Raw genomic sequence first — 23,208 nt, 5'->3', positions numbered from 1 at the left:
ACTTATCCCTGTTGGTATTTATTAGGTTCCTTCAAACAATGCTCAACTTAACCACTTTTATCAATGAGTCACATTTCACTTCATTTCAAACATAATCAGATATTTGCAATCAAGCAAGTAAATTATGTCATGAGATGTTATTATACAAAGTGTGTCTCAATCACTGCATGAAAGTTTTGTGTTTGACCCTCAACTAAAATTAAAGTAAAGACTAATAGGTACATTGTGCCCATCAGCTGGAGTGGACTAAATCGTATCCGAGACGGACAGAAATGAAAAATTGAAGTTCTCTTCTAGCTCTCTTTCAGCCATTTATGACAACTATGTTAACATGTATATTGTGGGAGTCTATTTTTTTTTTTTTTTTAAACAGCTATCTTCCCACAGGACCCATAGTATCAACTGAGGGGGAGCAAGGTGCCCATTTGACCAAATTCCCTAGGGATGCTACCTGCCAAGTTTGGTGAAAATTATCATGGGGATTTCAAGGAGATGAAAATGTACAATGTAGCCCACCCCCCCCCCCCCTTCCCATTTTCTACTTACCCTTATAGGCCCCCAGAGGAGCATGGTACCCATTTGAACAAATTGAGATCCTATCGCCCTAGGGATGCTTGGCACAAAACAATGACTTACAATGCATGATGGACACTAGACGAATAGCGATCTCAATAGCTCACTTTTTTTTTCTTTTTTTTTTTATTCATGTTCCATATTCCACATTTCACACAAGTTTTATATTCCATTTGATTTGAAGCAGAAATGTTTTACACACAATGGTCAGTTTGAACCAATAATGCACAAATGTATAAGGACATATAATTGGTGTGTAATATGAGGAACCCACTAAAAAGCAAAGCTTGTAGGATGTGGGCTCCAAAAATATAACATAGGTTTTAGTACAGTATATCAATGTCAGAAGTGACGTAACATGCAAAATTCAAAATATCGAGAATATTACAATGTTTACGGGATGTACAAGGTATAGTATATAATGTTTATGATTAACTTATGCATGGCTCGACACTAACTTTTTTGCTTGGTGGCCCGATGGGGCCACCAAAATCCTAAATTTCAAATTTTTGGTGGCCCGAGAGAAAAATTTGGTCTCCCAAAAAAACAATAAAAAACATTAAAAGTCCTTTTTTTTTTTTAATGAGTCAAATATTTAAGTTTTATGATAGTAAGAATTAGAAGGTGGACATATCTACGCATAAATAAACTTCAACAAACTTGCAACACTCACTCTCAGGCACTCATTCAGTCCTTTTCATCCATCCTTTAAACAAATTTAACTGCTAGTTTCCGGCGCAAAAAGTTACGAATTTGTTGACATACTTTTCAAAAAAATTTGGTGGCCCGAGGCGGGCCACCAAATTTGCCCTTTTTTGAAATTTGGTGGCCCGACTTTCATTTTTGGTGGCCCCGGGCCACCATTAGTGTCGAGCCCTGACTTATGGTATAAATGCTAAGAAAAGTAGCAAGTTGATCAAACTAATGAAGTCATCCGAGCGAGGCATCATTTGAGTATATGCAAAAAAAAAAAAAAAATCAAGTGATTACGGCAAAATAATTAAACATAGGATTTTAGAAAATTGGCTTTGAGATTTTTCTTAAAGGAGCTTAAAGAACTTGAGTGCAACCGAACCGAATCTAACTCATTCCAGAAAGAAGGGCCGGTCGATGTAATTGTCTTAAGGGCTAAAACTGTACGAACAGGGGAAAAATGATAGGATTCACTGTGTCTTGTAGGGTAAGTATAAATATCACTGTTTTTCACAAACATTGAGGAAAATATACTAGGAAGGTCACCAGTATTCAACTTATACATGAAAATTCCAACATGATATAAATACAAATCAGAAATTTTTAACAATTTACTTGAAACAAACAATTCATCAGTGTGATCAAAAAATTGTGCTCAATCTATAATCCGCAAGGCCTTTTTCTGAACCAGAAATAACGAATCAATTTTAGTCTTTGAGCAATTCCCCCAGGCTAATATTCCATAATTCAAGTAAGGTAATAATAAAGTTGTATAAAGAGAATGCAATATTGGCTTTGGGAAGAGATATTTCAGTTTGTGAATAATTCCAACATTCTTGCACAACAATTTACATAAATAATCAACATGTACCTTCCATGAAAGGTTACTGTCAATATAAATACCTAAAAATTTTGTTGAATCTATTTGATTTAACTGTAAACCGTTCATTAAAACTAAACCTGGAAGAGATTTTATTGTGTTACTGAAAACCATATAATTGGTCTTATTTATGTTAAGTGACAATTTCTTTGCCTGAATCCACTCAAACTTGCTCAGGTGAGCTGAAAAGGAATAGGTATTGGTCATCTTTTCAACATGTTGCTGTGCTTCCAGCACACCAAACTTCATTCAGACAGACTAATATAGAGCATTGAATCTAATGTAAAAGTGGAAATTTTTGTAGTGTTGCAAGTTCTTTTTTTGCACATTTTGCACAACCAGAAAGCAGCGCGATAAATAAAAGCATGCAAATATTTTTGCTTGCCATGTGTTTCTGTAATTGATGTCTTGATTCCACAAAATTCAAAACACACAAAAATCATCGTATCCGGCTGAATGAAAAATTACTTGCCCGAAAATATCCACTTTTCCAGTATTTTGCAAAAGCTACTCTTTAATGATCATACTTTAAATGGACATGAAAGAGAAGAAAAGAAATGAGTACAGAAATAGTGTATTTGCCTCAGCATGTTACTGTGTTTGGAGAATACCAGACTGCATACACTTGACAGTGAGTTACCAGGTCATGAAACAATACACTGTACATTGCAGCAGTCTAATGCTATAAAAAACTTGCCAATGTAGTATGACCTAATGACCTAAATGATAGCTTCGGCGACTTCTCCTATCTTGATCATGTCTGCTACCAGACCGATCTCTGTAACGCTCTGGTTCTCGCCCCTGATAATCTCGGTTGGAGCGACTTTCCCTTCCTCCATGCCCACTATAGTCTTCATATCTCCTGCCTCGGTCTGGATCCCTCAATTCATCAAAGTGCCCCCCTTGCTGTGGTTCATCATTACCATATCCATGTGGACTGCCACTGCCCCTATATGCTTGCGATGGGTCTCTGCTATAGTCGCGATCATCTCTTCTAGAGTACCTATCCTGTCTGGACCTATCCCTTGCCCATAAATCTGCTCCACGGTCATAATTATCTTTGTCCTTGCGACTGTTACGCTCACTTCGGTCAAAATTTCGGCCCTTATCCTCTTGCGATCTCCTGTCTGATTGACTTTCCATGTCTGAACCTACATCTCCACGTGTCCAGCCCTTTGACTCCCCTCTCTCTGGTGAGTTGTAGCTACTATGCCGAGATGTCAGTGGACTAGAATGAGAGGGTCCCCAGCTTCTGTCATGGCCAGTGTTCCTCTGAGGGCTGTCTTCAAGCCTGGGTACTCTGTCTGGCACAGGAAGTCCCTGGAAGGCAGCACCTTGAGAAAATGGGGTGCCTGCAACAATGACATGTAAGAAGGGAGAAAGCAGGAAATACAAGAAAATAATGGATGAAGATGAAAACTACTACTAAGTGTTTCACTAAAGGCAGACAAATTAGACAGTGTCCATGGAAATTCTTTGACACTCCTTGTGCATCAAAGTAATGTGTGTATACAAGTAGTTTCTGCACCACCATACACTTGAATGGAATGGGCAGCACATCAGTTTTTATGCAGGAAAATGTACAATGAAATCTTGGTGTGTGTTTTTTTTTTGGGTGTGTGTTTGTGTGTGGTTTTGACAAAAATATGCGCACAGCGCAAATTAAAGACCCCGCTTATATGTTCTGAACCACTGATCATGAAAAATTTGTTTGTCGGTTGCCTAAAATAAACACACATGGTGTTAATTTGCATCGTAGCTCTAAACATACCGGTACAACTTGGCTCTGGGTATGTTACAGTGCACGAGCCACACCTGTAATAAAAGGAAAACTAGCTTACAGTACACATAAAGAAAAAACATTCATGTCCACTGGTGTAAGTTCTGATTTATCCAGGTAACGTTCAGTTAAGGTATAAAATTCAATCACTTCATCTGGACTAACTGTTTCAATTCCGAGAACAGTTTCACGTCCTATCTTGGATGCTTCATCATCTCTTCCGCGCCAACTGGCAATGACGCCTTCCCACCACCAAATCAGACGAGTTGATGAAGTGTCCAGGATCGGATGTGAAACAGTTCTCGGAATTAAAAACAGTACAATCCAGATAAATTGACTTAATTTTGTACCATTATTTGTGTCCACTGATGCACGTGGGGCAGAGGAAGATTCGAGATGCATTTGAATTTGAATTTGAATTTGAATTTACCAGGAGGAAGACCAATCATCTGTCCAGGCGACATCATGTTGCCTGGCATCACAATAGGCACAGCTGCCCTGATCCCCAAAAGATGCATTGGATGTCCTTCAGGAACCTGTCCTTGTCCCAATACTCTGCCTGGAGCTGATGCAGACCTGGTCATGGTTGCTGCCCCTTGTCCCTGCCTTGGTGGGTCACCAAGAATACCATTTCCCTGACTTTCCACAATACCTGGGGGCAGCCTTGGGGGTGGCATCATAGGCGGTGTTCCCATGCCAGGAGGTGTATTTTGATGCTTGCTGCCACTGCGGAACTGTAGGCGTAATGCTCTGCCAAAGATTGGAAGGCCCCCCATAAGCTGCATGGCATATGGTACAGAGACATCATGTTTGAATTCCACAAAGGCAAAATTTTTCTGTCTACCTTCCTTGTCTTTGGCAATGTTGACATGTTTGACTGGGCCAGCCTGTTATAATCAGTAATAAGAAAGAGCAAAACAAACCGGTAAGAGAAAAACAGATGGGTATATTGGGTTTGTAGCATACACACACACACACACACACACACAATACAGTGTACTACAGATGGATAGATCATAATACAAGTTGCTCTAGTAGTAGAAAAACATACATCTCATGTACATGTACATGTACATCATGTTTGGTTTTTTTTAATAGACTAGGTCAGAGACTCCAACCCCAAGCACCTTCTGATCTGGAGATTCTCCCGCCCGAACCCCCTAGCAAATGGGAGACTCTAAGTTGATGTGTGCGAGGCGCGAAGTTCCTTGGGTTCTAGGTGTTCTCTGGTGCTATCTAAGGCTTATTTTTTCAACATACAATAGAAATAAGTAAGAAATCCTTTCCACCGGGAGACACAGAGCCAGGGCGGGAGAAATCAAATCTCAAACGGGAGAACGGGAGATTTTGCAAAAATGGGCTTTCGGCGGGAGATCTCCCGTCAAAAACGGGAGAGTTGGAGTCTCTGCTAGGTTGCACACTTGGTTTATGTTCAACTCTGCTACTTTTTTTCCCCTTGAAAGTTAGGTATAGGTACAGGCAGGACAGAGTTCCACACAAGTCTGGCATCAGTCAATGCTTAAATTGTGATCACAGTGAGCTCACTGGTCAAACAACAATACCGCATTTGCATGTTCACATTGAAACTAATAATTTGGAATATATGCACAAGATCAGGTTAGTTCTGATTTTAGTTTCTGCTATACAATAATATTTGTAAAATGATGTCAGACTTTACTAATTCGTGCATAGAGGCAAGAGCCGCAGAAAAAAGCACCAAAAGATTTGAGTCAGGTCAGGCCTATAGGTGCGGCAGCCTAGACAGAAAAATCCATCTGTTCAGAGTTTTTCATCATTTTTTGACATTTACAGTTCTCCTTCATACTATTCCATGAAGCCAGATGTGGAGACTGCTGGTAGACTAACTGCTGGAACATATCCCCAAAAAGATACAGACCGATCTTTCGGCCGAGCGGCAGCCCTACACTGAGCAAACCCCCTGGCCCCTACCACCCGTTTCGGTGGATCGCTGCACATCAGTTATTTGAAACTCAATTTTTGTCAAAAAGCACAGACAGAATTTTTTCTTCTTTTCATCATGGAGAGTGGAAATGTGTGTGTACTAAGTACAAAATCAACGTGTGACAATTTATATGTCACATGTGAGATGGCCATGATGGATGATAAGTGAAGGCAAACAGAAAGCCTCATAGTCACGAGTAACCGCACTACTACATTGCAACTCCGGGGCGCTCCTTGTACACAGTTATACTGTGGGAGCGCAAGGAGTGGCAAGCAAAAGGGTTCGAGTGAAACGTGCCCACACCAGCAGAGAGCAATCGAGGATGGATCCACGATCTGAGAATCCTTATGAGCCGGAGCCCCCCCCCCCCCCCCCGGCCTCGCCTCTTGTCCTCATGAGCGGGTTTTCCCGGACTGAGTGATGATGTATCGTCGCTATCGTACCACTGCCCGCGCCCGCTCCCCGCGAAAAATTGGGGAAAAATAAGCAATAAAATATATCTTGAGCCTAGTCATAAGATACATTTACATTTACGTCTACACCCCCACTGGAAATAGTGAGTATGCCAAATCGTGGCAAAAATTTATATTTAAAAAAATCTTTTAAAGGTGCATACTGTAGTCCCGGTAGTGTAGAGGGCGCTGTTGATGATACTGCCGATCACCATTAGCACTGATACGAAGATTACCAAAGTTTAGCTGTCATCAAGATTCAAGAGTAAAGACTTTACTTTACTTTAACCGTTACTTGTAACGGTGCGTAAGTGTTACTAAGTAAAGTTACACTGTAACGTTGCCTTTGTTGTCTTCTCTGCGCATCGCGTAGTCTGTAGTAATGCCAGTGCATATGTGCTTGTTATTATGATATCACAAAAGAATTTTGCTAAAGCCGTCATCCCCCTCAGCCGAATCATGAGCCGAACTGTGATCCGACCACACTGACTAGAAAGGCCTACACACAGTGAATCGGACTTCTTCGGATTCGGGAAAGCTCGAAGTGGGCTAACTGCGCCGTGCTCCCATTCAGATCTTCATGTTGAACAGTGTGGCGGCTGCGCCGTGCTCCCATTCAGATCTTCATGTTGAACAAACGGGTGTCTTTGCGGCGCTATATTTCCTTAATTTTTCAACAGAAACTACTAGGAATACTTACATGGGTCGATGAAACCTAAATGACTATCATCGGCGATTGTTTGAGGCATTTCATTGCTTGTGATGCACAAAATGATGTCTTATAAGCAGCTCACCGATGTTCACAGAATTCACAATCACTTGCACAAGCACACAGAATAGGGGAGCTATTCGTTATTCTCACAAATGCGAAACTGCGGGAAAGCCGGGGCTAGAAGTGGGCCAAAGCGTATTATACTAGTGCTAAAGAGGAGTCAATAGCGTAGGTCTCTATAGGAAACTTGCGCCGTGCGCCCGCGTAGGCATTTGACTAAAACACCGGGACCATGCACCTTTATTATTCTATAATACTCGGTAGTAGATCTAACACGTCGTGAGTTATTCCAGACCCTACTGAAAATTTAATCTCCAGCATCATTTTATCGTAGGTGGGACTAACGTTTCGTCTACCATCTCTAGACTCTGGTTCGAGTGGTTGAATGTTATGCGGATACGGTACAAAACGCTTACCTGAAGAAATAGTTCGAACAAAATTTCGTCTGTCACCCTCGGTTCAAGATTGCCAACCCAAAGCGTACGGTCTGCTTGATCAGTCATTGTAGGTTATTGCAATTCCAAGGATTTCAAGAAAACTTACAGTAATTTATGGGGAGTCAGACAGAGAGTAATTTCTATACGTATACCTTCCTTTGAAATACATGTACCACATTCACACATACGCACGCCGCGCGCGCAGCACACACACACACACACACACACACACACACCATAAGTCTACACGTATTTTACTGTCTGTCGTACTGATACTAGTACATTGTATACCAAAGAGGTAACCTCTCTGGATTATACCAGGGAGGTGGGAAGAGTCCTGCCTCCATGCTCCAAATAAAACGAAAACGCTAAGAAAAAAAAAAGGGTCTCTTTGCTCCCTGTACAAGATAGGTATAATATATCATAGTAGTCAGGTGATTACCGTTACACAGAGGATAAAAACACCAAATTTGAAGAGATGATCCCTTAGGACCTATTATTTAAATTAATTGAGATATTATTATGGGGTGATCATGCGCCCTTCCATATATAATTTTTTTTTTTTTTTTTGGGGGGGGGGGGCAAAAAAGAGTTTTTGCACAACCTCCCCCCCCCCCATGTGCCCCCTGTAACAAATAATTATTTAAAGACCACAAGGAACATTAAAGGCACTTTCCTTGTCTAAAAATTGTAAATTTCATAACTGAAAATTATAATACACTATTATCATACATAAACACTAATATTCATTCATAAGTAAATTTAGGGTATAGATGGTGGTCTAGCGTCATTTGACGAGTGTGCCCCGTGCCTGAAACATACCTTTTGTTAGTAAACTGCGGCCCTTTCATTTTCCTTTTCTCTATGCTTTCTAGGAATATAAGAATAATTTTCATTGCTCGAACAATGCAATGCTCTGAAATAATAGTTTTTAATGAATACATTTCAGACTAAAATGGAAAGGTGAAAGTGGCTCACCAATGCATGCTGCATGGCGCTGACCTACTTATAGCCTATTATATGCACGCAATGCACGCAGCGGTTCATGTAGGCCCTACGCATTAAGAAATCTCAGAGGCAATGGCCAATTTCAAGATTGATGGATTGATTGATTTTATTTCCGCAAAACAAAATATGTAGCCTACATCACTTCTTTGAATAACACAAAGAATTTCACAAAAAGTACATGATACTGCGGCTGGATGGCCCTTCTCAGCTCCGCCCTCATGGTGGAGCTGTTCTACCGAGGAGTCCAGAAGAAAACACACTCGGTATATCTGAAATTAATATACAAACTTGTATCAACAACTACACTGTACAAAATCAAAATAACATCCGCTACTACACTTCAGTTATATAAACACCATAATATTCTATCTTTTGTACTTTTGTACTTTTTGCTGATGACTCTAATGTTTTTCTTTCTCATTCAGATCCTCATATTTTGGTGGATTTGTTAAATTCTGAATTAAAGAAATTGTTATGCTGGATAAGGTCAAATAAGTTGTCTTTCGAACCTTCTTAAAACTAAATGGATATTATTTAGTAATACTTTGAATAAACTCCCTAAAAATATAAAAATAGATGATATATAGTTATAGATGAAGTTTCATCAATTAAGTTTTTAGGTTTGGTTATTAACTATAAACTTTCATGGAAGTTACATATTGATAGTATTTATCACACAATATCTCAAAATATTGGTGTTATTAATAGAGTTAAATATTATTTTCCCATTCCTACCCTTTTAATGTTATAAAATATATTCAGCTTTGATTTTTACCTTATTTTAATTATGGCATCATAGCTTGGGGGGACACACATCCAACCTATCTCGACAGACTGTCCCGTCTCCAGAAAAAAGCTCTTCGAATGATTTGTCATGTATCTTGGAGAGCCCACACCGATGTTTTATTCTCTGAAAACAAAATTTTAAACATAAATAATATTTATTATTATTGTCTTGGCCAATTTATGTATAAACTCTCGAATAATTTGTTGCCGTCTATTTTCACAAGCATGTTTGCGAGAAACCGCTCGTTCCATAAATATCCGACTGGTCACTCTGATGAATTTCATCTACCTTTAACTAGAGCTATGTTTACACAATCTACATTTACATTAATTTGCTGGACCTAAATATTGGAACAACCTTTCTAACAGTTTAAGGGCATTCCCAAGTTTAAGCTCTTTTAAGAGTAATCTGAAGAAAAATATTTTGAACAGTTATATGAATTTATCTAAATATCATTATGAAAATTAATATTTTGTATATTAATTTTAAGAAATTCAAAAATTGTGTTGATTCTTTATTGGTTGCAAAGAAGCGTAAAATCCAACCTTATATTCTGTTAGAATCACAGCTAAGCGGCTCCATCCATCCACTACCTCTCGTCTTCTATTTTTTTTCTTTGTCTTTTATTTTCACTCCACGAAATAAGTTACTTTCTTTCCCCTCTCTCTCTCTCTCTCCCTCTCTCACACATACGCACACACACACACACACACACGCTCTCTCTCTCTCTCTCTCTCTCTCTCTCTGTTTCTCTCTCCCTCTCTGTCTCTCTTTCTCTCCTCTCTCTTCCGGTATGACAGCGACTTAGTGTAGGGATTTGTTCAGGGTTTTTGTTTCGGATTAGTTAGGTTAGTTATAGGTCTTTTTGTCTTAGTTTCTTTGTTTCATCCATTTTCAATGTATATCAGTCAATCGGTCATATAATTTCTTGTATTACATGTGGGGGGAATGCACTCTACAAGCCCAGCTTTTTAGCATTCCTCCCCATTTCCAACATTTTCGTATACTTGCAATTTTTCTGTAAACTTATCCTTTATTTTGTATTATGATGAAATTTATGTACTTGTATTCAATTTCTGCAATACATTTATATGTTTTTGTTGGAAATAAAAAAAATGAATGAACGAAAAATTAATGAATGAATAATAGAAATACTATGGTGGTAATAAGCCAGAAGATGGTAACGAGTAACACGTTAAACTCATTAATATGATTATTGTTAAAAGCGGCTATCAGTGTACGTACGTTCATGAGAAACGAAAACTTACAATGATTCTGTGCTCTCGCCCTCGTCGTTCGCGCATATAAATGTGTATAACGTTCCTGAAAAGATGTCGCATGACAAATTTGGCTTTTGTTATTTTGAGTCAATAATTGCGTACAAAATCTAGTTCAAAGTTCAAAGTTCAAAGTTCAAAGTTTATTTCATTTTTCAACAAAAACATATGTTTCACTTCATTTAGTAACAGAAAATAAGGTAAATAGAACATAGTGAAATAAAAAGACTACAACAATTGAGGGCCTATAGTAATCATACATTGTATTGCAAGAAAGAAACAGAAGTGATCAAAGTGAAATACATGCATACCGTTGTTTTTTAAATGCGAAAAATGGAGGAACCCACTAAAAAGACAGAGCTTGTAGTATGTGGGTCCCTCTGGAGAAGAACATCAACGAAAAGATAAATAGAACCGTCGAATATACAAAAAAAAAATAACAAAGTGGAGGAAGTCTGGAAGCCCACTAGAGATTAACAAATAAATACATTTACATAGACGCGAACTAACATAAAACAGGACTAGACAGCAAAACAACTACTAAAGGAAAGGTTGTACAGGACAAAACGGGATGGACAAGACTGACGAACTGAAGACAAAGTAGCAGACAAGAACGCAAAACAGAGACAGAAATAGTAACAGAACAACAGAAGCAACATAAACATAAACAGCGATCTTCGGCAGAAGCATGCCAAGAGAAACAGAAGATAGTTGCTGGGGAAAGTGAAATTTTGACGCCTTAAAGAAAGACAAGAAAATAGAAAATAGAGGGATATATGAACCGAAGTAGCATACGGAAAGTCAACTACTAGACGCTAGGGGTAAAATGGTAAAGATGACAACATTGCAAACATCCAGGGGAAAAAATACCATTAATTCTTCGAATAGGGGACAAAGTAAACGGGTTAATATATAAAAAAGGCCAAAAGGTTAATTCAGTATTGTAGACTCATACGATTGTAATAAAAAAAAAAAAAACTTCAGTCTCCTCTTGAAAGAGTATATAGATGGAGCATTTTTTAAGTCATGATTCAAAGAATTCCAATAATTTGGACCTACATAAATAAGTGTGTTTTTAGCAAAAATCGTTCTTAAAAGAGGTAAATGAAATTCACTAGATCGCCTAGTGGGATATTTATGAAATGATTGATTTTTGAGGAACATAGAATCAAAAATAGATGGAAGCAAGTTATTACAATACTGGTACATAAATTGCCCTAAATTAAACAAAAACAAATCTGTCATTTTTAAGAGCTTGTTGGAGGAAAACAACATATTTGTATGAGAACATAATATAGAATTACAGATAACACGAAGAGCTTTCTTTTGTAAAAGGAACATTTTCTCTAATAAATTCTGATGCGTGTTACCCCAAACTAGTATTCCATAATTAAGATGAGGCAATATTAACGACGAATATAACATAAGTAATGATTTTTGTGCAATATAAAATTTCAATCTATCTATTATACCTATATTGCGTGATATTGTATTACAAACATTATCAACATGTGATTTCCAGGAAAGTTTGTCATCCACAATGACACCCAAAAATTTGGTATGTGAGACTCTTTGTAGATGAGAGTCATCTAATACTATATTCATACTTAAACTATCAACAGTGTTACTAAAAAGCATATATTTCGTTTTTTGAGCATTGAGTGATAGCCTATTGGCCCTGACCCAATTTGTCACTTTCTTCAATTCAATGTTAATTTTATGAACAAGAAAATCAATGTCATTATGGGCAAAAAATACATTTGTGTCATCTGCAAAATGAATAAAAGAGAGGCTGTCGGATACGCGACAAAAATCATTGATATAAATAATGAACAACAACGGCCCTAAAAGACTTCCCTGTGGGACGCCGCATTTGACTTCTCTGACAACTGAATCAATGTTTTTAATTGTCACAAATTGTTTTCTATCAACTAAATAACTCCTGAACCACTCCAAGGCCTTCCCACGTATTCCATAATGCGATAACTTATAAAGTAAAATATCATGATCGATAGTGTCGAAGGCCTTGGAGAAGTCCAAGAAAATACTAACTAAATGAGAATGGTTATCAATATTGCATGAACAACTCTATCAACATAATGCAAAAGAGCATGCGTAGTACTATGTTTCTCGCGAAAACCAAACTGGTAATTCGTAAAAACCTCATGTGCCTTCAAAAAATTAATCATTCTCTTATAAATGAGTTTTTCTAAGACCTTAGACAATGACGATAATAATGAAATTGGGCGATAATTGCTGATTTCAAACTTATCACCTGTCTTAAATATTGGGATTACTTGATTAGTTGATCAGGCTTGAGCTCTCTCGCTCTGCCCGTGTATAGGGCCTACCTATAAAATGAATAGTTCTTAAAAGTCATGATCATAGGCCTTCGCAGTGATTTTAACGATATTCAATTCCTAGAAATTTGATGTAAAATGCTCTATGAACGCGACTTTTCAATGTTTGTACAAAAGTAACTACCGCGGGAGGGGACAGACCGTGGGATGGGGACCCCCCTAGAGATCTCACACCCTCGCCGAGGTGGCGGATCCAGACGGGGCGCACCGGTCGCGCGCCCCTCTTTATTTCGTTGTTAAAACAAAAGAAATAAAAAGAAAATATGGAAACCAGGAAGTAGCACCAGAAATATTGTTTACCCCCCCCCCCCCCCTTTTACAGAATTCCTGGATCCGCCCCTGTTCAATGTATACCCCCGTAAGTTATAATCATAGTCATTTGCAGTTATTTTTTTACTATGTTTAATTCCCTATAGAAATTATAGGTTTTTTTTTTTTTTTAACCCTCTGTAAACGCGACTTGTATACACTGTACTCTGTTTTTCCAAAAAGTTCCTATACGCATAGATGCCAAGTTCAAAAAATTTTCATGAGTGCGGAGATTTTCATGACTCAGCATCTCGGCGTGCGCACATGTGCGTGAGCGAGGGAGCGAAGTGACTGAGTGAGGGGAGTGTTATGGGAGGGGTGTGTCCGCCCTCCCACGGTAGGGAGCTTTTCAATTTTTTAGCAAGCTAGTGCATACTTAAGTGCCTATTTTTTACTTATTTTGAAAGACAAAAGGGAAATATGCCTTCAATTGCATCTCTTACTTTAATCCTTTAAGCTATGCTCCCAATGCGTGAGAAAAATGGGTGTCATGCGTGAGATCGTGAGACAGACCCTAAATGCTTGAGTCTCACTCACAATGCGTGAGACTTGGTAGCTCTGTACGGTGCAGGGAGGGGGTATCCCTCCCATACCTACCCCGCTCGGTCGCTTTGCTCCCTCGCCAAGGATTTCATACCGTCACATTTTATAGTGCCCAAGTAGAGATTTTGCCCCCCCCCCCCCGGCCAAAAGTGTTCCGGCGAGCTTGACCACTGCTGTAATAAAAGTCACCTCTGCCCATAGTTTTAATTAACTATTCAATCATCACGCACATGTCATGACAGTTCACTCATGCACGACTATCACGCGTGTATGCCTATATCGAATGTCAGGATTTTGGGATGATTCACATTTTTATTTCATAACGTTGTTGTACGTTGTTTGTTGTTTATAAAATGCGAGTCTATAAAGCATCTATAGATTGGGCATGCGCTCGAAATTCGCCTTTAGCTGTTAGCAAAGAAACTGTAAAAGGAAATCAATATATGAAACCTTAATTTCTACAGAGAAATTTACATTATAGTCCTAATTACGATTTTTTTTTTACAACCTCTTCGCCTCTTTCCCACGATAGCTCTTCATTGCCTCAGTTTGATATTGTTTGATAGATTAATAACTCAATTACCCCATTGCGTATGCAAGTTAAAAAAAAAACACACAAATAAAATGATTATACAAACGTACATTAAAAAAAAATGGCAACAACGCATATATTTACGTATACTACACAGGGCCGGCACGGTGCCACGTTTTGAAATGTGAGGGGCCCAGTTGTTTGTTTGTTTGTTTGTTTGTTCAGTTGTTTGTTTGTTAGTTTGGTGCCACTTCCGGGTTTCATCACCTGCCAACGCAATTTTCCATGTTTTTCCGGTGCCACTTCCGGGCGACAAAATTGGGGGAAGGGGAGGTTCCAGGACATTTGCTCCTGCGGCAGTGCTCCCATGAAATATCTGCACGCTAAGCAAAAATTAAAACATAAATTCTACCCACAATCATAAAACTAACACAAATCCTAATCCTTGCAATAAACAAAACTCAAAACCCTATCACAACCCTAACTTGAAAGGGATGGTATAGTATTGGTTGAGGTGAGGCTTCAGCCTTTAACTTTTTTTTCCGAGATATAATTAAGAAGCCACTTTATGAAATGTTCAAGAGCATACATTTCTGAGGGAAATTCAAAGTTTATTTGATGAACATCAGTTTTAAGGTGGTTGATATATCCAAAACAACGTAAAACAAAGCGATCCTAATCAAAGGTGGGTTCCACCTTGTATTATAGGATGATCACTTTCGATCTCTCAGCCATTTCAAAACCAATTTTCATCAAATAAACTTTGAATTCCTCTTATAGAATTACATGCTCTTCAAAAAAAGGTTTCACATTAGGCTATAGCCCCCCAAAAATGCATCAAAAAATAATAATAATAAACAAAACATAACAAAAAACAAAAAAAAAACCGCTGGAAACCTGAAGCCCGAGGATATCTCACCCGAAACTGCACTCTGAGAAAATAAGACAGTCCCTGCTGCAATCGCACACTGCCGGATCAGTGCAATCGCATCGCGTCACTGACTCATCGTCTTGAAACGAGGCTACCATTATAACCAAAGAAAAGCGTCCGTAGTTGCAGGATTGGTATGGTACGAGTAGCAATGATCTCTCGTTTCTGTAGTCACTAATCAGAATCTAATCCCTATACTTGTACGGCACCAAAGATCAGTGTACTGCCGGCCACAGTCACATAGCCCCCGAGTATACTCTCAGGAGGTTCTGCACAGTACAGGAAGAAGAACCCATGCCTAGCCATGAGTAGGTGGTGAGGAGCAAAGTATCTTTGAGCCCAGCTAGCTTCTTGTGCAGCACCCACATATCCCCTATCTGCTGTCACGTCCGTCCCTAGCCTTGGCTTGGCCTGTTGGCAGCAGCGCACCTGCAGTGCAGCTGCAGGTATGGTCCGACGTCCACAGTCTACTGTTCACTGTAAATTAAGTGTAATGTCCATCTGTTGATCATCGTATGTAGTCATGGTAGTGCAGCAGTAAGTTTACTGATCGGTAGTATGATGAATGCGTTTGGAATACTCTTGCAGTCTTGGTGGTGCAGACCAGCTTTATCAGCCAGATCGAGAGACGGTCTGTACTGTTCTACACTGTAGATTCTAACTTTGTGCTAGACTCGTGGTGGTTTGATGTGCAATTTGTTAGCTCAGTCCTCCAGCCAGGACGAGATGTAACATTATCTAACGTTAGACAGGTCTATTTCCTTAGATGCCACGGACCATGCAATGTTATGCACCCATGAATGCACATCTCATTATATACTTTGTTGTCCTACTGTGTGTGACATGTACACATTGTAGGGCCTACATTCCATAGTGCTGTAAAATTCATAAAAAGTGAATCTTTTTGCCCGAGCAATTTTTCACGCTCGCCAGGATATTACTACATACTAGTCTAGACCACTCTATCACGTTTTTAATCCTGCAAACTCGGGACAGTGATTACTGGAACATCTTTGGCATACAAAGAAATAGAGATCTATTTATTTGTGTGCTGTAGTGTAGAACTCTACTATCGGTACTATATTTTTGAGCTAACGTTAGACACCCTCTAAATGCAAGTTGCTCGAAATGCACATTGCTCAAAATGCACAAAAATTTCCACTTTTACAGTACCGTATATATTATAGCAATCTAAACTGGTTATCCTTCCACAGATCTCCTGGACTTGAGATGGGATCACATTCACAAGGCGTACCTTGACAGTATGTTCATGTGATGTGTAGATCTATACCAGTTGATAATCACATTTACATGAAGATCCACATGTAAGGATGGCGACAGAAGTCAAGTTGTTTCTGTTCTTGCTGCTGTTAACAGAAGGTAAATGAGTATTGTGTAAAGTGTAAAATCTGTGAGACTTTGTTGTCCCTGTTTTATCAGTGTCTGTAGTGTCTGATAGGGAAAAAAAAATTCAGTTCATCCCAGTACACTGTAGGTCCTATGCATTCTCAAACTTATCTCTGATTATGTTGGGTTTTTTTTCTGAAGTAAAGAACATGGTATCAAAAACCATGAACGTCCATGTTTGACTACAGTTTAAATGATATAGTATGAAACCTAGTTGTTTATCCTAAACCATGGCAGTGCATTTTTCACATAATGCAAAGCATGGAAGGTCATTAAGTCAGGAGAGGAAATTATTGTGAAGACCAAAAGATATGGTCCTTTGTACCCTATTTATGCGATAAATCTTGGTTTTGTTTTGTTTTTTCATTCAACTCTTGTTGAAAGCCTTTCAAAAAATATTCATTTATTCATGAAATATTATGTGCTGTGATGGAAACAGAAAGATATGTATCATGATTATGAATTCTGAATCAGACATAAGTGTCAATGCAATTATCATTAATGTGACATGTGCATGCATGTGTGTGCATGTGAAAGGGTTATGAATATAAACATACATGTATATGTCTAATAAAGATTGCATAATCTGATTCGTGATGAAATGTAAGATTCAGATTAACTTGGCATAAATACATAGAAGTTTGTAATGTAAAACTTTGACACATTAAAGCATGACCATCTTTAACTTTACCCAGCATGTGGACTACTGCAATTCACCCTCACACCGTCAGACCAAGCTGTACTCCTGAACCAAGGCCTCTGGTGGCACTGCACAGCCAGGGCAAGCATTGGTAGCCCAGAGCCAACATACTCATGGGTACATGACAACGAAGCAGTCGTGGGGGAAGAAGGGCCAGCTGTATTCTCTAATGGCACGCTGTACATCGAAAGAGTCACTCGGGAGTTACTGGGCATCTATCGTTGTCGAGTGGAGAGTGGGGTGGAGAGCCTTGAAAGTCCTGATGTCAAACTGGCATTAGCAAGTATGAAGTGGTCAAAACTGCACTAAATGATTCTTACATCTGTATGTCATAAAGTATGAATGTGAGCTGTATAAGTACACCTTACGTAACTGCTAACAAACTAGTTACCATATTTCAGATATGTATTTATAGAATAGCTCGTATTAGTCAGTAAGAAGGCACCAGCCATTCTTGCAGCCATATGTTCATTCCTCTATGGGAGGGAAGTGGGAGGAAATGAAAATCAAGATGTGGTCAAGATTTACATAATAACAGATGTTTCTGAAAGAAAGAATCACTTGACAGTTTCGTGACAATTTTGGCAGTGACATTAGTAGATATCATGTGATTTCATTCCTTAATAGGCATAATCGTGATATACAAATAGTCCCCACCTTGCACCTCGGGTAGTAGGATTAGAGTTTACTCAGTTTAGGATTAGGGTTAGGGTTAGAGTTAGGGTAATATCAATGTTACCCGAACTCTAACCCTAACCCTAACCCTACATGTAATCCTAAACTGAGTAAATGTCTTACCATTAATATAAATACCCGAGGTGCATGGTGGGGACTTTATCACAATTATGCCCCTTAATATACCCAAAACAGATGGGTTTCAGCATGCAGGAAATATGATGCAACCACTGCAGAGTGCCTATTACATGTATATAAAGTAAAATTACCTGTATAGAGGTGTGACAGTGAAAATATTTAATTCAATTTCTACAGCTTTTTAGTTGTGTATTTTTTTTTTTTTGGTTTTTTAATTTTTTTTTTGGAGGGGACCAATTAATGTGACCACATAGAAGTCACTTTTCCTTGTTAACCTTCCTGAATGTGGACAACCATTGTGATTCTTCACAGAATATATATTTGAGACTCCACTATACATTTTAAAACTTCAGCCATTGAAAGAGTTTGAAATGATTACATTCTCTACTGTGCTTCTTCTCTTTTGTACCAAAGAGCTTTGGGCTAGGATAGAATTTGAAGTCTAGGTATTGCTGAAAAACAGTTGCATGTGTTTGTACTTACTTTACACATCTCTTGTCTCTCTGGTATCAGGTCTTGGTATTTCATTTTTGTCAAGCCCAGTAAGCGTGACTCAGAATCTTGGCTCAGCCTTGATGCTGCATTGCTCTATAGTCAGCGTTCCCATGGCAACCATAATGTGGCAGATAAACGGAGAGGATGTCGGTGCAGCTGATGTCATCACAACAACAGAGTCTGGCTCTATCACGTCAAGTTCATTACAGATTGACACACTCAACCACCAGCATGGTGGACAGGTTAGATGCTTAGCCACCAACAGTCTACTTAGTGGATTGACAAGATACAGCCAGCCTGCTACTATTAGTCTCATTGGTGAGTCATATAAAAATGCAGTGACAATATTCTCTGTTCATTTGAGTATAGGGGTGATTATTTCTTTTGATTTAGCTGTCTATTTAAGACATTAAAGGACACCAAAACCAAAATATACATATGGATTGAGTGAAGGCAGCAATGGTAAGACACATAAGTGAAAATTTTAGAAAAATCAGACAATAACATCAAAAGTTATAAATTTCGGTGCCATCACCGCTGGATAAGAAGATTACAAATTAAAGAAACTCACACCTGAACCTTCACCCCTCCGAATAATATCTTTCTTTCATTTAAGATTCTACTTTTCATGACATCATACATGGCAATATTAAAGAAAATGTAACTGGATAATTCTGCAAGATTTCATTTTTCATGAGAGATACAGCTGTACATATTCCCTTGACTTGTTACGGACATGTATGTGACCCGCTACAACAAAAGGGTTCAAAAGTCGGGGGAGGAAAATTTTCTGAAAATCAAATGGCAGTGATTCCCTTACTCTTCTACTTTAATTTCATATATAGCACAACTCTTTAAAGTACTCGGTTGCAGAGATATCGATGATTTCATCAGCGCATGTCAAGTGGGTGAGGAAATCAGAGTTTCGAGAAAAACACCTTCAAAGTTTTCCTTCCGACGCTAACATGATCAAGGGGAGGCGAGACAGTTTTCACCACTTCACAATAGAAGGCATGCTCCTAGCGACCTCTGCGATGTTCCTTCAAGCTTAGCGCCAGCAGTCTACGCACGACCAATCAGTAGTTAGGATGCCACGCACTGACCAATAAGATCACTCCCTCGTTGCTAGGGGCGGAGTCCAGCTGGGGCGCTAAATCCAAATCTTCAGACACGTTTCTCTTACGTTGAAAGTCGGAAAATCATGACGCAGAAAAACGCTTATTTCTTGCCTTTCCTTTGCTCATTTAGCCTCAAAATTTCGGCAGATGATAGACAAAACATCAGACTACAAAATTATGCCAGAAACAGAAATCCGATTTTATTGACCAGTTTTGATGATGTGACTTCAAACTCGATTTTCTCGGCTCAGCCGTCAGCGACTTTAGGATCCTTTAGTTGTAGCGCGTCACATACGTTAAGGGTAATATAATTTCCCCTCCTTTTTGAAGAGGTAAAGTAAAGTGCTCTGTAAAGAGTAAATGTGGACATTCTACAAGTTGTCGGTGACCAGTGATGTTAGCCATTATGGAAGCACTTACCCTTTCAACCCTTCTGTAGGACGACCAGGTTTTTCCACCACCCCTGTGCCTGTAACTGTCATCCTGGGAGGGACTGCTACATTCAGCTGTGAGGCCAATGGCAGCCCTGCATCCACCATGGACTGGCTCAACCCAGAAGGCAATGTTATTACTGTGAGTCTACATTGGGTGTCTTGAATCAGGACAAGTTACATTGACTTTCCCATGTGAAGGAGATACAAATGCAGACAAAGAATGCAGCTAAAGGTCATTAGGCCATGTGAAAGAAGAAAGTGTTTTCTTGTCCTCAGCACATCCGATTTGATGCTGCATTGATTTTATACTATTGATTATTTTTTGTAGATACTGATTAAGATATCAAATATGTATGTGTAGTGTCCAGCTTTACATCCTGTTTGAGTTGCCACATCAACTTTAAGCTAAAGTCAGGTATTGCGATCAGTCGTCTTCCGCTATCGGCCGTGCATCGTCCATTATGAATTAGCTTTTTACAATTTTATCTTCCTCTTAAAAACTAGGCAGGTAGCATCTCTAGGGGGATAGGATCTCAATTTCTTTGAATGAGCACCATACCTTCCCTCGGGGATCCCAGGGGGCCCAAACCCCCAAAAATTACAGAATCTTGAAAAATCTTCTTCTCTAAATCCAGAAGTGATAGAGCTGAGTTAAATGTATGCAGTATTCAAATGAGGGCCTGAATTGTACATTTTTGTCTTTTTTTTGGAAACACCATGATGTATTTCCATAAAACTTTGTAGGTAGCATCTCTAGGGATAGGATCTCATTTTGTTCAAATGTGACCCGCGACAACGGTTTCAGGCAAAAGTCGCAATAGCAAATTTCCTCCTAGGCGGGGTACAAAGATCTTTACCATTATTTTTGTCGATTTGGGTTTTTTGCAGAAATCGAATCTTTGATATGTTTTCTACATCTACACCAAATTTCGTAGCATAAGACTACGTTTTTCCTATCGAAAATGGAATTTTAAACACCCTATGTTGGATCGCACTCGTCAGTTTCGAGCTTCTTACGAACACCGCGCCAATATCCCCAGCGTTGCTACGGCGCAAGGTCTCACATGCGATTGGCTGGTGCGTCGCGCAAATTTACATACAGTAATTCGGCTTTCGGCTATGGGAGACACCAGTTGCAACGTTTGGGGAATGCTTTGTCCATGCGTGCATGTGTGATTACATGCTCCATTGTTCTTGCTATAGTGGTTTATACGCTGTAGTGCGTGCTCTTCGTTTGGCTTTTTATCCAAACTATTCTACCGCAATGTTCGACAACGGAAGTGAAACAAATATCATGTACGTAGCACGACATAATCGTGTGAAAAGAAAAAAAAAAGTATACTTGTACATGTAGTAAAAATTATGACAGCAGACTGACTCAAGGGAAGGTAGATGAGAGGAAAGGAGAGGTCACATGAAACCAGTTATATTCAAATACTACACATCAGGATCGCACGAAACTAACGAGTTGTGTTTGTTTGTTTTAATATAATTAACACCACCAAACAAGGCAACATATGCACGGCTTGTAAAAGCAAAACAAACAGGAAGCGTGACCTTTGCCAGCACTGTCATTTATCTGCCTTCAAAAGGGTCGGCAATGATAAAGTCAAATCAACAACAATGAAAACGCGATTTGTAAATGTGTGGATTCGCCACCCGCTCCTGTTACATGCACATGGTCATGGCGTGTGGATGCCATTGCGTAATGCGTGCGCCCTTACACATGTACACCATACGTGCAATTATCGTATCCGCCATCTTGAAAGACGTAATGGTAAAACAAACCCGAGCGAACCGCATTGTTTTTCGGCTCCATACGCTGAGCTCCTAGGAAGGGTGCCCGGGAAATTTGACTCTCTCAGTGAGCCAATCAGAAGGCGATGTGGTTGCTAGAGGCGGAGCTTAACATCGATTGGCACCATCGTACGGATGGGTGATTCTCACCTCGCATCGCCGCTCGGACATTGTCTTTGAGAAAGAGGTGAATCTTCAAAGCCCGTTTTCTTGCAATTTTGTCAGGCTAACAACTTAAAAAGTGCATTTTATTTCGCTTTCCATGACCACTTACGGTGCCGAAGAATGCAAGTGTTTTATATCAATGCAAAGCTTAGGAAATGGGCAATGTGATTCAGTGAAAAAATGAATTTTCAAAATGCCAGACTTTTGCCTGAAACCGTTGTCGCCGGTCACAAATGTGCACCATACTCCCCCTGGGCGGCCTAAGGGGGCCGACCCCCCCCCCCCCCCCCCAAAAAAAAAAAAAAAAAAAAAAAAAAAAAAAAAAAAAAATTATGATAATAATGATAATAAATAAATGAATAAATAAATAAATAAAATAATAATAATTAAAAATAAATAAGTAATTTTAAAAAATTATAATAATGATAAATAAATGAATAAATAGTGAATCCTTGTAAATCTTTTCTAGAAACAGAAGGGGAAGAGCTAAGTCAATACTATGAGTAAGTGCATTGATGACTGTAGTTTAAAGTTTGTTCATGGCTAGTAAAGGTAGTGCTGTGTGGTATTGAGATTAGTGACTGTAGTTTGGAGTTTGTTTTTGGCAGATTTGAAGATGAGCTGGAGGGGGTGAGATAAAGGGAGACCAAATTTAGACCAATCTTCACATTTATTTTTCATCTACTTCTGAAAACACATAGTAAGATTTTTACCAAATTTGACAGGGATTTTTTTTTTTTTAGGTGATAGAATATGTGTATGTGCAAATGGGCACCATTCGGCTCATGGGGGCTTCAAGGGGAATAATTGATGGCTGAGGCAAAGCCCCCCCCCCCCCCAAATTTAAGAAATCTTTTGATCTTCTATCTAAAATCAGAAGACATATGCAAAGTTAGTGCTATGAGTGAGTATAGATTAGTGACTGTACAGTACATGTAGCTTCTGCCTTGTTCATGGCAGATCTAGGATTGGAGGGAGGGGG

At 39.1% G+C, this 23,208-nt stretch overlaps 2 protein-coding genes across 2 annotated transcripts in view; one reads left to right on the top strand and one right to left on the bottom strand.

Annotated features, from left to right (window-relative positions):
* Positions 1-533: 533 nt before the first annotated feature.
* Positions 534-7,668, bottom strand: LOC140229975 (uncharacterized). Its single transcript, XM_072310172.1, has 3 exons — positions 7,530-7,668; positions 4,357-4,813; positions 534-3,498 (listed from the first exon to the last, which is right to left on the bottom strand). Exons 1-3 carry the CDS (start codon positions 7,614-7,616, stop codon positions 2,858-2,860), a joined length of 1,185 nt encoding a protein of 394 aa, XP_072166273.1. The 5' UTR covers positions 7,617-7,668; the 3' UTR covers positions 534-2,857.
* An 8,960-nt stretch (positions 7,669-16,628) lies between these two features.
* Positions 16,629-23,208, top strand: part of LOC140229564 (contactin-3-like) — a 48,044-nt gene continuing 41,464 nt past the window's right edge. The window contains exons 1-4 of the mRNA XM_072309812.1: positions 16,629-16,677; positions 17,400-17,687; positions 18,731-19,030; positions 20,270-20,403. Coding sequence (XP_072165913.1) covers positions 16,629-16,677; positions 17,400-17,687; positions 18,731-19,030; positions 20,270-20,403 — 771 coding nt within the window. The remainder of the gene's footprint in view (positions 16,678-17,399; positions 17,688-18,730; positions 19,031-20,269; positions 20,404-23,208) is intronic.

This window comes from Diadema setosum, chromosome 6 (genome assembly GCF_964275005.1).
Source record: "Diadema setosum chromosome 6, eeDiaSeto1, whole genome shotgun sequence".
In the NCBI taxonomy this organism is placed as follows: domain Eukaryota; kingdom Metazoa; phylum Echinodermata; class Echinoidea; order Diadematoida; family Diadematidae; genus Diadema; species Diadema setosum.
Note: the sequence above shows the minus strand (reverse complement) of the source record. Positions and strands in the feature narration are given on the sequence as shown.

Bases quoted from the DNA above. Each gene is read 5' to 3' on its own strand.
- LOC140229975 (XM_072310172.1), bottom strand. From the start codon at position 7,616: ATGACTGATCAAGCAGACCGTACGCTTTGGGTTGGCAATCTTGAACCG. The intron at 4,814-7,529 runs GTAAGCGTTTTG...TGATTATAACAG, and splicing joins TGTTCGAACTATTTCTTCAG to GCTGGCCCAGTCAAACATGT. The intron at 3,499-4,356 runs GTAAATTCAAAT...TCATTGTTGCAG, and splicing joins GATGATTGGTCTTCCTCCTG to GCACCCCATTTTCTCAAGGT.